This window comes from Peromyscus maniculatus, chromosome 3 (assembly GCF_049852395.1).
Source record: "Peromyscus maniculatus bairdii isolate BWxNUB_F1_BW_parent chromosome 3, HU_Pman_BW_mat_3.1, whole genome shotgun sequence".
Taxonomy (NCBI): Eukaryota; Metazoa; Chordata; class Mammalia; order Rodentia; family Cricetidae; genus Peromyscus; species Peromyscus maniculatus.
The window spans coordinates 141,689,469-141,703,970 of NC_134854.1; the positions used below are offsets into that span (position 1 = coordinate 141,689,469).

A 14,502-nucleotide genomic window follows, 5' to 3' on the forward strand; every position below is an offset into this window, starting at 1 on the left:
GTACCTGTGACTAAGCTGACCTCTCTGAGACGTGGTGAGAGGAAGTGCCAGTCACATGTGGTGGGGAGGCACTCAATAAGAACCCTGCTCAGGAAGAACACTGCCACCATGTGTCCTGCCCCCTCCCCCCACACCCCTCAACACCCCTGCTGCCTGTGTCCTGCCCTCCTCTACCCATCCTCCCATCCCTCTCTTCCATCGTGGTACCCAGGGGGACTTTCCCACCCCTCTGCGCCTCTCCTTTCTGGGACTCCCTGAGGAAAATTCCACTGTCGTCCCCAAGTCAGGGTGCCAACAGGCTAGCAGGGGCATGGGAGCAATCCTTCCTTCCTTTACCCAGCAGGCTGCCTTCCCCCCAAGCACCTACTCAGACAGAAGAGGAAGCCACGATGGTAATTTTATATCCGCTCAGCCACAAATCAGACCCTAAAATTAGCCAGGAATTATACTTTAAATTGCACTTTTTAAAAAGAAGCCTGTTCAACCCTGGGCCAAACCTGAACAGACACCTGAACCAGTTCTTTGACACAAGCCCACAGCCCTGAATAACCTCCAAGAGGAACTTCATCAGAAGGCGTATGTTCAATTTGTCTAGCAGCTTCCAAGACCTGGGCCTCAGTTGTCTCCTCCTGAAAACCACAGGCTGGGTCTCCTGATGTCAGGGCTCAACCCCAAGCTGGAAGCTGCAGGTGCCTGGATATTGGCAGAGTTGCAGGGGCAGAGCTGACGCTGACCAGAGCTCTGGCCAAAGTAGTCTCTGCCTCCAAAGCCACACTGTAGCCTCGTCCAAGGCGGAGGGTCCGTGGAAACTGTCAGAACATGTCAGGAAGTAGGCCAAGGCATCAGGAGTCTGGGCACAGATAGAATCGGGAGAGAAGGGAACCAAAGGACCATGGGGCTGGCTCCCCGGGGACAGTTCTTGAATAGCCCGCTTCACATGCAGCAAGAGCTGAGAGGGAAAAGCAGATCTCACTGTTTCCTCCTACTGGAAAGGCTTGGGCTGTCGTCAGGACGCTGCCCAAACTCTGACCAATCATGAGTCCTGGCATCTGGGCCTCGGGTTCTGCCTGCCTCCTCCCTTTTCCCACTTTTTCTTTTCCTCCCATGCCCTTCTTCACACAGAGACAGTCCATTCTGTCAGAAAATGCATGAAAACAAACGTTGGCCCTATGGCTGAAAAGGCCTAAGGACAACAGTGTCTCAGTCACCCAGACCTTAGTCCCACTGCCACATGACCATGACTGGCTGTGGGCCTCCTGTGGGGTAGCTCAAGCGTCTGAAGGTGGCCATGAGCATAAGGAGTGGCGGGGGAGCCAGGTGGTTTAGTCAAGCCAGATAAGATTACAGACAGGCCCAAAGTATGCCAGGATATGGGCCAGGGAGCCTACGGCGGGACAGAGAGCATTCTGGGGCATCAGCCTTGTGAGCTGGTGGTCTCCGATGGCGACTGGGCAAGAGCTGAGACAGAGGACACATGAGTGAGCAGGCACCGTTTCAACAGGATCTGCTATGGATACCGAACATCTCATGTAATGTTCATGAGCTTGAAATATTAATGGCCTCCTGGTTTTTCCCCTAACCATTTGAAAACAAAAGGGCCGTTCCTTGCTCAAGAGCCCACGCAAGTCCCCACCAGGCCGGTCAGAGCTCTCATCCCCAGCTTGCCAATCTTGGCCCGCAGCCCAGTCTACCTGAGGCACGCAGCAAAGGGCCACCTCATGAAGGAGCCCCCAGGGCTCCTGGATAACACATTGGGTTGATTTGCTCCCATTCTACCCAGAGGATACCCACCCGTATGCTCACGAAGTATAATCCCAAGACATCCCAGAAACAGTCCGTTTCTTCTGAGATTTATATTTGATGCAACATACATTTCCATTCTCTATTTTAAGTAGTTAGCTTATGTGCCTTCATTTTCTCAAGTGTTGTATTATCTTATGCTTTGCATAGGCTTACAAGCTGATCCAAATCCTTTATGAAATTAGACAAAGTATAAATGAAACTATCTTCTAGCACAGCAGTTCTCAACCTGTGGGTCTCAACCCCTTTGGGGAGTCGAACAATCCTTTCGCAGGGGTCACCTAAGACCATCAGAAAACACAGATATTTACATTATGATTCATAACAGTAACAAAATTTCAGTTATGAAATAGCAATGAAAATAATTTTATGGTTGGGGTCACCATAACAGGAAGAACTGTATCAAATGGCTGAAGCATTAGGAAAGTTGAGAACCACTGCTCTAGAGGCTTCTGCCAGCCCCAAGACATGCCCCCAAACACACACACACACACACACACACACACACACACACACACACACACACACACACACACGAGATTGGTGAACTCAGACCAGCTTTGTCTGGGGTGGGGTACAAGTCCCTACCACCTGGTCGCCATCCTGGGTCCTTCAACACCCTGTCCAGGTTTCTCTGACTCTACTCAAAACAGTTAACTGCCTCTGCTGCACCTGGCTGGCTCTCATAGGATTACAGCCAATCCTGCAGATCTTCGGAGGCCAAGGATAAGGAGTGCTGAACACCTGGGTTAGCTCTGGGAGTCATGTCAAGACTGGAGTTGAAGCTCCTTCACGGGGCTCAGTATCTCTTCCCTCATCTGGACATGCCTGGGACAAGCTGTAAGCTGAGCTGTGCTGGGTAGTGAGGCCGCCAGACCCACAGGCCTGGGACTCAGACCAGCTTGAACACACAGATAGGAGCACCTGGATGGGTATTTGAGGAGCAGCCACACAGCAGGAAAGTTAGCCCTGCCCTGGGGCAACCATCCCACAGCGGGAATCAACTCACTTCTAAATTCTTTCCTGCCTAAGCCATCCCCTGGACTCCAGGCTCGAGGGCAGATCTCATAGGACCTTGACTAAACTCAATGCAGGCAACCCTAGGCCTTTGGCTGTTCCAGAGCTCTGCAGCATGTTGACTGTGCTATGTGCAGATAATCAAGGTGGACGGTGCCTTGGGAAGCCCCTTGCCAGCTCTGTTCCTCATGTAGCCACATGTTAAAATCTGGGTCCTGAAGTGACGAAGGACCCCAAATCCACATTGGAACCTTCCCTTTGCAGGTCCAGAATTTCAGTCTGAGGCACTAACTCATTTGGACAAAAATCCAACAGTAGCTGTATCTGTTAGAAAGTATGTTGTCCCTGTTGCATTGGCTTAAGCAAAGCACAAGTTATCTCATAGATCAAAGCAGCCTAGGCTTAGGATGGCTTCCTGGAGGCACCAGGTGTCCCCATCCTCATGGTGACACCAGAGCAAGGGTAGCTGTTGCCTTCTAGTCCACTTCCCAAGCAGGAAGGCAACAGTGGCATTTGGGTGCCCCAACATAGTCCTCTCACTTTAAGCAGATTCCCAGAAGTCCTCATCTGGGTTTTGCTCCATTTCATTGGCCAGCCCTCAATACAAGGGTTTCTGGGAAGTGTAGTCTTTTATGGAGCACATGGCTACCATTTTTGCAGCCAAGCTGCCTCACTAAAAGAAGGGCAGTGGACATTTCCTGCTGAGTGACATGTTCTAGGACATGGAGTTTTGTTTGCAGAGGCAGAAGTATTTTCCAAAGTGTGCTTCCTTACAGTCAGACCTCCCACCTCAGAACCAGGCAGGGCTCAGCAGGGCTGGTGATGAATAAGCCTACAATTGAGCAAGAGAGCAAGTTCGGCTTACAGGAATTTGGATCAACTGTCCCTGGTCTGCACCCGGCTTCCCTGTCTCCCTCCCCCCTCCCCCGAGACAGGGTTTCTCTGTGTAGCTTTGGTGCCTGTCCTGGATCTCACTCTGTAGACCAGGCTGGCCTCGAACTCACAGAGATCTGCCTGTGCTGGGATTAAAGGTGAGTGCCACCACCACCCAGCTCCAGCTTCCCTATCTTAAAAAGCATAAGTTTCAGGTTAAACACACACACACACACACACACACACACACACACACACGCACGCACGCACGCACGCACGCACGCACGCACGCACACGCACCTCCAGTGAACTACGAGCAGAGTAGTCTCTGCAGGGATCTTGCTACCTGGTGATGAAAGAGAAACAAACACACAGAGAGACACTGGAATAGCAAAGAGCTACCCAACTGAGCAGAATCATCTAAGCACAGGGCAGCGAGAACTCCAGCCGCCTTGGAGGGTGCTGGGCAATAGTTGCAGGTGCCCCCAGATATTGATTGATTAGATCATGAAGGGAGGAGAGACGGTCCTGTGTTATTTTGGAGGTGGGGAGGTTGCATAACACTTTCCAGAAATCAAGCTGTCTGGGATTATTTTGGCAACAAATCTAGGGAAAGGGCAAGGGATGGGTGAAGATGGTAGAGATGCCCAAAGAGGGCAGAGCCCAGGCGGTGAAAGACAAATGCCATCAATGCAGAGAAGGGAGGGGACATGGAGGGCGATGAAGAGGCCAGTATAGGCAAAGCCCATGGCAGAATTTGCCGAGACATCATACACTACCACCACCATTACCACAACCACCATCACCTCACCGCTGCCACCATTATTATCATCACCACTACCACACACCACGTTGCCAGTAACACCACCGCCTTCTCTATCATGGCTGTTGTAAATTAGGTGCTCTGTTCAATGGCAACAGCTTACACCTCACCTGCTGCCGCCAGGTGTGGCACATTTCCACTGTAGCAACTCACAGCGACACATGCCCCCTTCTAAAGGACCCTCTGGACATCACAGCTCTCTCTCTCTCTCTCTCTCTCTCTCTCTCTCTCTCTCTCTCTCTCTCTCTCTCTCTCTCTCTCTTCCATTCTCTCTCCCATTCTCTCTTATTTTCTCTGTCTCCTGGCCTCTCTGTCTCTATTTCTCTCTCATGTCCCCACTCGAAGACGGCCTTTCACTCACCCCTCTCCCTCAATAAACCTCTTGCGTTAGATCTGTTGCGTGGAGTGATCTCTTAGTAGCACACCTTGGCTGGAGCCTGCCAAAGATACATTCCCATTGCGTAATCCTAATAATCACTACTACCCCACCATCACCACCACACACACACACCCACACACCCATACACACACACACACACACACACACACACACACACACCAACATACCACCACCATCAGCACCCACCTCCACCATCACCACCACACCACACCCAACAAAAAGCATGTGCAACAAAGGGGGCCACAGACTCATTCTCTTGGAGGTCCTGACTCACGTGCGTTGTTCCAAGGAACCTTGTACCTCTTTTTGAGCCCCCTCTGGGCTGATTTCACAGCCGGCAGCAGATGACAGCATGATCTAGAAAGCACTGCAATGGGCAGTTGGGGGTGGGGCTGCAGGGGAAGAAAAGATGGTTCCATGGAAGGGCAACTTCAGGGACCGCCTGGTGGTAGCTCTGGCTCCCTCTCACAGATGGGAAGACTTCTGGGGGAAGTGGACGGTGCTCTCATGACGCAGCTTCTCAGCATGGGGGTGTTCAGCCGGTAAGTGAAAGGCGCCCCTCCCTGGTCCTCACATAGCCCTCGGGGTCTGACCTCAGATGCTCCCGGACAGGCCCCCAAGATGCCTTTCTGAAGCCAGAGACGGAAGCCAGTCTCGGGATGGGTGTGAGGTTGTGTGACTATCCCTCAAAGAAACTCTCCAGCCTCGGCTCGGGGGTCACAGGAAAGCACAGACCAAAACAGCAAGTGTGCGTGTGGTTCGTGTGCTTGAAGCCGTCCAAGCACGGGAGTGCCCTTCCGGCATGAGCTGGCTTCTACTCTGGCTCACTGTTCTAGCTTGGGCGCCCACATGGACCCCAGGCAGCACAAACCCTGCCTCCCAGGCCTCCAGGCCAGGGCACGGAGTGGTCTTGGCTTCGACACAGCTCCCTTCTTCTGCATTCCAGTGTGACCATGTATGACTACCAGGCCATGTGCAAGCCCCCGGACCATCACCACAGTGCAGCCCAGGCCCTGATCAGTGTGAGTGTCACCCCAGGCCTTCCTTCTTCCCTCTCCTGGGGCACATCCTCTGCCCAGTCCTTCGGGATGTCACCCGATCCCATTCCCATCTGCCTTAGACCTTCCGGCTCAGGCTATTCAGGACTCTGCTCTGATATTCACCCCCCCCCCCAGAGCTGTGGGGATGCCTTATCCTTGGGGGTGCACACCTCACTCCCAGGCTGACATTAAGATCTTCAGGGGTCCCCAGGCCTGGTCCACCAGAGATGGGAAATGACCAGAGTCCTGACGGGTTTGTCAAATCCTATCTGCGGGGAGTCTGACCTACAGAAGGCCTTGAGGTCCCTCTGCTCTGGGGCTCCTTCTGAGGGACAGGCAGGTCGGGTCTGGAGGGTGCTTGTGCAGGGACATCACCTGGTGTTTCTCTGAAATAACTCCGCTCTTCCTCCAGCCTCTCTCTGCCTCCCTGCTGGTGGTCCGCTGGCTACTGCATGAATTCCTGCTGTGAGTAGGGGTTAAATGAAGAACCACCCCCATGGGGTGGGGGTGGGAATAACCCATGGTCAGAGGTCAGGAGAGGAGGGCTCCCTGCTCCAGGGAAGTGAATCATGAGGCCAGGACCAAAGGAGAGGGCTCCCGATAGGTGGGGCATGAATCTTGGGTTAGGGGGCCCAGGTGAAGAGAATTCCCCTTGGGAGAGGACTGGGTCACGATTAGAGGTGACAGGCAGGAGAGGATTCCCTGCATATAGGGACTGGAGTGTGAGGATATCCTTAAGAGCGGCTGCCTATGGCGTACCAGATAGCCTGGCTCCCTAGCCAAGGGAGAAGGGAGGCATACAACTCCATCCTCCTCCATTCATGTCCTCAAGCAGAAAGACAGCTTCCCACAGGTGGCAGCTAGAGACAGTGGTACCCCCTGAGAACTACACATGCCAGCCCCCAGGACTATATTCCGTATCCTGCAGGTTCCTGCTTCAGTGGAGTGCCTGGGGATCTTGGTATGACAAAGGGTCAGAGGGTAAGTCCTAGGAGGCAGCTGTGGGCAGCGTTTTGGAAAGCTTATTGGAAAGCTTTTGCCAGGGGGCGGGGGTGATGGTGGGGTGGGTGTCGAAGCCATGTTCATGTTCATAATCTCATCTCACCACCTTCCCCTCACTCCGGGCTCCCTCACCTCTGTGTGTGACATCACATCACCTCTGAACACCTTCGCTCCATGTGACATCATCACTGCCCTATGACATCTTGCCCTCGTGTGATGCTGTGCCTTTCCTGTGCCATGTCCAACCCTGTGGTGGGCACATGCCCTGGGCAGCCAAAGCTGTCTTTCATCACTGTAAGTAGTTCTGGCTGAGAGAGCCCATCCCAGTGTACTGGGGAGCTGTAAAGGGCTTCCCTTTAAGTCTGTCCTGGGAGTGAGCATAGGCAGGCTGAGTTCCTTTTTCCTAGAACACTCCTTGATTGGGGGGTGGGGGTCCTCCAAATCCGTCATCTACTTTAAAGCACCATTTCTGGGGAGCAAGAAAACACAGAACTCAGGCCACACAAGTACAGCCCTGCCTTAGAGAACATCCATCTTCTCTTGAGAGGTTCCAATGATTAAAGGGAGGTATGGCCCATCATGTAGGATGCCACCAGGTCACCCTCGAGAAGGAAGCAGTGGCGCCTGTGCCTAGGTATCTGCCAGCCTCAGCAAGGCTCCAGGTTTGAGGGAGTGTCCTCTAGGATGAAACTCCTCCCATGAAATTGTGCCTAAGGTCAGAGTCCCCAAAGACAATGACATATTGAGGCAGCCCTGACACAAAGCAAAGGAAAAGCTTTGTCCCAGCTGCTGGTGACGCTTGCTGCCGGCCTGGAAAGGGGGGACGCCTGGTCTTTATGAGCCAAGAGACACAAAGACACTTAGATCTGAAGATGTGGGGCTTCCCGGGCCGTAACGACGCCTGACTTCAGCCCACCCACCCTGCTCAGTTCTCTCTGGGTTCTGGACATCCAGTGGCCGGAAGGCTCCCACTGCCTTCTTGTTTGGCTTCCTTATATAAACAATGTCCCTCCTTCCCCTCTGCCTCCTAGGCTGCTGCTGCTGACCAGGGCAAGTCCTTGGGTCCGAAGTTCCTTTGGTTAGGCCCCTTGGTGATTCCAGGCTGTGGTGGGAGGTCGTCCCCCGCCATTCTCACGGGGCCTGGCTGGATCAGTGACAGAAGCCGTGTGTGGCAGTCTGCTCAGACTTACCCCAGGCTCAGGAGGCAGGCAAAGACGTCCCTGCCACCTGCACGCTCTGTCCCTCACTTCTGTAGGGCAGCCAGGAGACTCGCTAGTGACCTCAGAGAAGCCATCTGGTCCTACCCCTGGGGACTCTGACAGGTACCAGCACTAGGACGACCTCTCACCAGTGGCTCCAGTGACAGGAAGATAGCTCAGCTCTAAGCCTGAATCCCTAGGAGGAGACGCCGGTTGTGAGGTGTCTGTCCTCGGGCGCCCCGGACCAGGAGTAGGGGCACCCAGCAGCAGGAACAGGAATGGAAGCTAGCTGGGCTGTGGGCGCTTTTCCAGCCCCCGCAGCCTGCCTCCCCTCTTAGATTCACGGTCTGTGAGGGAAGCTTCTGGGTCCAGGCATTGAGGAGACCTGTGATTCTCTTCACTCCTTGTGTGACCTTGCAAAAGCAAAGCCATGCCTGCACCTCCATTTCCAGGCGTTTCCACGCCACAGCTGCCTTCCCTACCTCCTTTGCTACTGGGCGGAAGGGGCAACATGTGCTTTGGAACAGCGGGTACTCTGCAGAGAGATCTCAGGGGCCCCGGCAAGGGCCACCCAGCAGCTCAGCAAGGCCCCAGACTCCACTGAGCTTTGGCTGAGTGCTAGTCACAGTATCCCCGGCCCTTGTAGCAAACTAAAGGATGTTGCCCTTGCAGATGGGCTTCCTCAGACCTGTGTGATGTGTGATAGCCCCCTCCTCACCCACATTCTGTCACCCGCAGCCCACAAGCACAAAAAGCAGGACCTGCTGCACCCCTGTGACACAGAATACCCAGTGTTTGTGCACCAGACAGCCATCCAGGAGGCCAATGGGATCATCGAGTGTGAGGCCTGCCGGAAGTAAGTCCCCATGCAGTCACCAAGCCTAGCCAGGGCGCAGCTTCTCGCCCCTGGCACTCACAGGAAGGTCCACAGCAGGAAAGGATTGACACCTCAGAGAAAGGCCACCTCCCTCATGTCCCCACTCTTCAGTACAGGGAAAACCCAGGCTGAGGCAGGAGAGAGAGCAGCAGCAATTTGGTGGTCTGCTTTCGGGGACACACGGACAAGGGGTCCAGTTCCTCTGTAAGTCGCTGTAAGTCCTAAGCCATGGGGCCTCCCTGAGGAACCCCTGCTTGCCTCTTCTCTGCTCAGGCCAGACCAGCCAGGGCAAGCTAATGCCTGGGCCTTGCACACTTCCGCCACCGGCTGGGAAAGAAGCAGGAAGTTCTGTCCTGTACAAAGCAGGAACTACGCACAGGTCTGGGGTGTCCTCAGCAAATGTACAGGACTGGAGGGGGCTTGGCCCTATATTCCCTGGGGCATCGCCACCATCTTATGTGCACACAGACCAGCCTTCCTGAGACTGGCGCTATCGATGTGCTTATCTCAAGGCTTGAAGGAAACGTCAAGGGGATGGCAGAGAGTAAGGGCTTCCCAGCAGACAAGCTTGACTCTCTAAATCCAGCTCTGGTCCTTTCTACCTCCAGTATAACCTTAGCCTCAGGTGTGTCTGTGCAGAACGGGAACTAGACCAAGTTCACACAATGCTGTGATGATCACATCTGTGGGCTTATAGGTGTGATATATACCTGTGTGTGCGTGCAACATCACCCACCCCATACGAAATGCTTGGTGGCAGCCGGCACTGCTGTGTATGTAACACCTGGTCAACGCTTAAAGGCCGTTCCCTACTCCCCACCCCCACCCCAAGCGGTGTATAGGAGCACTGTGCCACCTTGTGGCCAAGCCCAGAACTGCAGGTTCTCCAGCTCTCAAGCGGAGATAATATCCCTGCTGGGAATGGCCCCCTGCATATTAATGACAGCTCCTTCACCTTCTCCAGGCTATTGGGAAAGGAGGGATGCCATGTGTAAAAGTACCGGGCTATTGGCCTTAGTCTGCCTGTGGCTACGTGTCTTTCCCGGTGTCCTGGAAGGTCTCTCCCCCGAGACCTTCTCCTGGGGCTGCACCCCTCCTGCTCAGAGCCCACCACCCTCTCTACTGCAGGACATTCGTGATGCAAAAGATTCCCAGCAGCAACTTGCTCCTCCTAGTGACAGACCGTACCTGTGACTGCAGCACCTACTCTCCCATCCTCCAGGAGGCCACAGAAGTCAAATATATCCTTCGCATCCTCCAAGGGGGAGGGGCTGGCTGAGAGGCCATGGAGGAACTCAGATTTGGGGCACAGAGTCCAGCCTGTCGCCCACCCCATTCCCTTCCTTACAGCATGACTTAAGGGCCAGCCCCTCTGACACACACACACACACACACACACACACACACACACACACACACACACACACGGGGGGGGGGGGGAGGTGAGGGGGTCTACCCATCCTGAACCTGCTTGCAGGGCCACTGACCTCCCAGATCTTGACCCCCAGGATCTCTAGAACTTTGGGGAGTTGTGTGACCTTGACAGTGAGCTCTGCACATAATGCCTCTGTCAAATGTAACAGGATGCGCTCCCAGAAGCCCCGACGGCGACCTGGATCCTGCCATGCCTTCCATCCAGAGGTGTGTGCTGTGGACAGAGGGGCCTGGTCTTCACTCCCCAGTTTTGTCCTGTGTGGGACTTCCTGGGATATGAACGTTTCTGGGTGTTGGTGACATCACTGCACGTGTCCATCATACTGGGAGACCCTGGCATTCACATTTACTTGGTCTAAGAAATTAGATTCGCCAGGCCTGTCATCTCAGCGCTAGGGGGCAGAAGTAAGCAAGGGAGTTCCAGGTCAGCTTGTGTGGGGTGGGGGTGGGGGGACGGCGGGGGGGGGGGGGAGGTGAGGGACAAAGCCGAGAGGAAGGAAGGGAAGAGAATGGAACCGAGGACTCAGGGAAAGCTGTGCTTCCCAGGGCCTGGGGCCCACTAACTTTCCCTTGCTGTGCTCACTTCCGCCACCTCAGCCCAACTCCCCGTTAGTTATGAGGCTAGTGACAATAGCTAGTGGTGTTTATTGACATCTGAGCTGGGGGCCTTACTACCCAGTCTCAGCTGGGCGTGGCTGCCACAAACTACCTCCCCCAGAGATGCCCCTGGAGGTGAGGGCTACTGGACACCATTATGAGGAGCAGGGCCCCAGGGACTAAGTGCACAGTCTCTACCACCCCTAAAAGCTCAAAGAAAGGTAGGTTTCCTCTTCTCCTTGGAACTTCCCCGTCTCCCAGGCTCTTGGTTTCTCTGTGTTGACCCACACTGTGCATGCAGCCCTTGGGTTGGGAGGACCAGCCCACTCCTAATGCCTCTTACCTCTCTGGCTTCACAGGAGAACGCCCAGGACTGTGGTGGCGCTTCAGACACTGGAGCTTCTCTGCCTCTGCTCCTGCTACCGCTGTGGGTCTGGCTGCTTCCACCACAGCTCCTGTGGTGACCCCATCCTGTCTGACTTTCACAGAAGGGGACCCTTACAGAGACATTCTAAAAAGTCGCCAACTGATGAGGAGGGCCCAGCTCACAGCAGCGAAGTGTCTCCTGGCTTTCGGTCCTGAGCTACCAATCTCCATCTGTTGGAAGGATCCCCAAGGCCCTCCAGGGTGCCGAATACCAGCCACCCCATCTTCTACTTCTGCCTCTGCTTCAGGACTCCCAACAAGAGCTCAGCTAGAGGAAGGGGAGAAGTTACCAACGATCAGAAGCAGCCAAAGGGCTGGGTGTTTCCCTGGCTGGGGTCTACTGCAGATCTGAGCTCTGGGGGCCAGGATGAGCAGTGTGGCCCATGCAGAAGCTGTGGCAAGAGCACAATCGCCACAAACACGGGAGTCCTTGGGAAGGCACTCTCATCCATCCCAGATAGTGCAAGGAAGGACAGGCAGAGGGAGAGACTGAACGACTCAGAGAGGGACCAGGAACCAGGGAAGAAGTGGAAAGGAAGTAATAGGCACAGAATAAGCATTAAATTCTGTGAGCTATCACCAGAATGATACCACTGAAGAACTCCATCCTTTTTATACTAATAATCTGAAGGAGAGCGGGGAGGAGTATGTATATGGGAGCATCTGGAGGGAGGAAAGGGAAGGGAGAAATGTTGAAATTATAATCTCAAAAGGGAAAAAAGAAAAAGAAAAGCTACTAGGCTGAGCCCTGCAGCCGCTGCACTGGACAGTAGTGTGGTCCAGAGGAGATGCTGAGAAGATGCCAGGCCAAGGTCCTCATGGACCTCACTATGGTAGGGTACAGGTGAGGTCTCCAAGACCCATGGTGGGCTTTCTGTGGCTCACACTCTACAAAAGTAACTACTTGGCTGTCTTGGGGAAGCCCTTGAGGTTGGAACAACACACAGAATCCTTGCCACAATGCCCTGAAGTAGGTCTACAATGTACCTGCCCTTTTTTAAAATTTTTTTTTGCATGTCTGAGGTGTGCAATTGTGCATGTTTGTGGACCTGTTTGTGCATGGATGCAGAGGCCAGAGGACGGTGCTGGCCGTCTTCCTCACCCACTCCCCGCCTTATTTTTTAAGACAGGGTCTCTCACTAAGCCTGGGGCCCTCCAATTCAGCCACACTAGCTGGCCAGAAGCCCTAGGGATCCTCTGTCTCCAGCTCCCCAGTGCTGGGATTACCAGCATACCCCATTGTTTGAAGGGTCCTCACACTTCACTAGCTAAGGCTCTCAAGCCCTATGAATTACCTGGCTTTTAAACGAGGAAACTAAGCCTGGCACAGTGGTGAACACCTTTAGCACTCAAGAGACAGAGGCAGGTGAATCTCTTTGTCTGAGGCCAGCCTGGTTTACAGAGTGAGTTCCAGGACACCCAGAGCTACACAGGGAAACCCTGTCATGAAAACAAACAAAATAATAATAGTAGTATTAAAAGTATTATTAAAAATAATAATAGTAATAAAAGAGGACACTAAAGCTTGGCTTTAGATCACGTCATAGGCGATGTACCTAGAGCTATCCAACATGCAGTCAGCACGAGAGACACTAACCACTCTCCCTAGCACCGTGCTTCATAGCTTAGAAGACAGGAAAGATCAGAGGGGCTGCCCAGCCCAGGTGAGGTATCAAACTGTCACGGCTGAGCTTCCTTCCTCTTCGTGCCACCAAGACAGCGTTGTCAGGCATGGCGGGCTAGGTCTTTCCCAAGTCCTGCCACAGTACCCGACTTCCTTGCTTTATCATTAGTGATGTAACTACTCAGCAGCACTAGATCTCAATGACGAGCACGCCATGGGCTCTTGGGGGTGCTCATCTTCCTCACCCAACCAGAGCATTTGAACCGACTTAATAACTATTTTGGCCACAGGATAATATTGCTAAATGTAGAATGCCCGGCAGCTCCTGGTCATGAACGTGGAGCTCCTGTGCCTGGCACTGCTGAGGGACTATAAGTTTTAGAGCATCATTGGAAGCAGTTGACTTCCCATAAACCACCGCTCTGTCCCTACGATGCAGAACAGACGACACCAGAACTCCATCAAGATGCTGGCAGGTGGTAGCCTAGCTTTGGCTAAAGATCTGGGCCTTTGACTTCTGGAGAAGGAAGTTGGTGCCCCTGCCACTTAATGGGGTATGGCATTCTGGCATCTTTATCTGTGTCGCCTTTGACGCTGCCAGAAGTACCGGAAATGTGCTAGCTACTAATCTTGCATGTTTTAATAGAACCACCTCAAATAAAAGGCTTCAACACCATTTTGTTATGCTAAATGAAGTTTTGGTTCAGAAGAACATGGGAGTGGAGATATCTTAAGGTCAGAAAAGTAGAGAGGGTAAGAGGGGCTCAAATACAACAAAAGAAGTTAGAGCAAGGGCTTGGCAGAAACCAAGCCAAGATCGATGGCAATTGCGGAAACACTTTTTACAGTGGACCATACATCAGGAAAGCTGCAAAGGATACTCTTATTTTTGACAGGTGAGAGCACATGGGACCAGGGAAGGAACGGAATCATGTCCCACGGCAAATGACAGACTAAGGAGGGCATGTACCTGCCTCTCTAATCCGAGGCTAGTGTAGCCAAAGGACAGACAGAAGAATGCCAGGACATGAAGCTGCAGCCCAATGGTTGCAATGGTTTCTGAGGGGTTGAGCCACTGAGTACTTAGATTGGGGGTGGGGAAGAACCAGAGAGCTTGTGCTGTTTGTGAGGGAAGGAAGTGCAGCTAAAGTAGAGCATCCGAGCCAGTGTTGTTCCTGGGCTATGGCAACAACGCCATCTAGAGCTCTAGGGAGTGCAAGCAGCCCCAACAAAGCCCAGGAGCAATGTGCATGCGGTCAGGTTCCTTCAGCTCTTAGACCCCTACGGTCACTTGCACCAGATGTAGAGAAAGCTCATCTTTTCCTAAAGACAGGGTCTGTGCAGGCCAGGCTGGTCTTGAACTTATGATCCTCCTGCATCGACCTCCTGA

General features: G+C 53.4%; 1 protein-coding gene across 3 annotated transcripts in view; it reads left to right on the forward strand.

Moving 5' to 3' along the window:
* The window catches only part of Cacna2d4 (calcium voltage-gated channel auxiliary subunit alpha2delta 4), a 110,742-nt gene extending 96,966 nt beyond the window's left edge, over nucleotides 1–13,776 (forward strand). For 2 of the 3 annotated variants that reach the window (XM_076567771.1, XM_076567773.1), the window contains 9 exons: nucleotides 5,385–5,455; nucleotides 5,860–5,935; nucleotides 6,366–6,418; nucleotides 6,882–6,934; nucleotides 7,229–7,249; nucleotides 8,893–9,010; nucleotides 10,160–10,272; nucleotides 10,590–10,672; nucleotides 11,422–13,776. In XM_076567771.1, the coding sequence (XP_076423886.1) occupies nucleotides 5,385–5,455; nucleotides 5,860–5,935; nucleotides 6,366–6,418; nucleotides 6,882–6,934; nucleotides 7,229–7,249; nucleotides 8,893–9,010; nucleotides 10,160–10,272; nucleotides 10,590–10,672; nucleotides 11,422–11,526 (693 nt within the window). In that variant the 3' untranslated portion in view covers nucleotides 11,527–13,776. The remainder of the gene's footprint in view (nucleotides 1–5,384; nucleotides 5,456–5,859; nucleotides 5,936–6,365; nucleotides 6,419–6,881; nucleotides 6,935–7,228; nucleotides 7,250–8,892; nucleotides 9,011–10,159; nucleotides 10,273–10,589; nucleotides 10,673–11,421) is intronic. The other variant, XM_076567772.1, reaches the window with a different exon arrangement.
* Nucleotides 13,777–14,502: the final 726 nt, after the last annotated feature.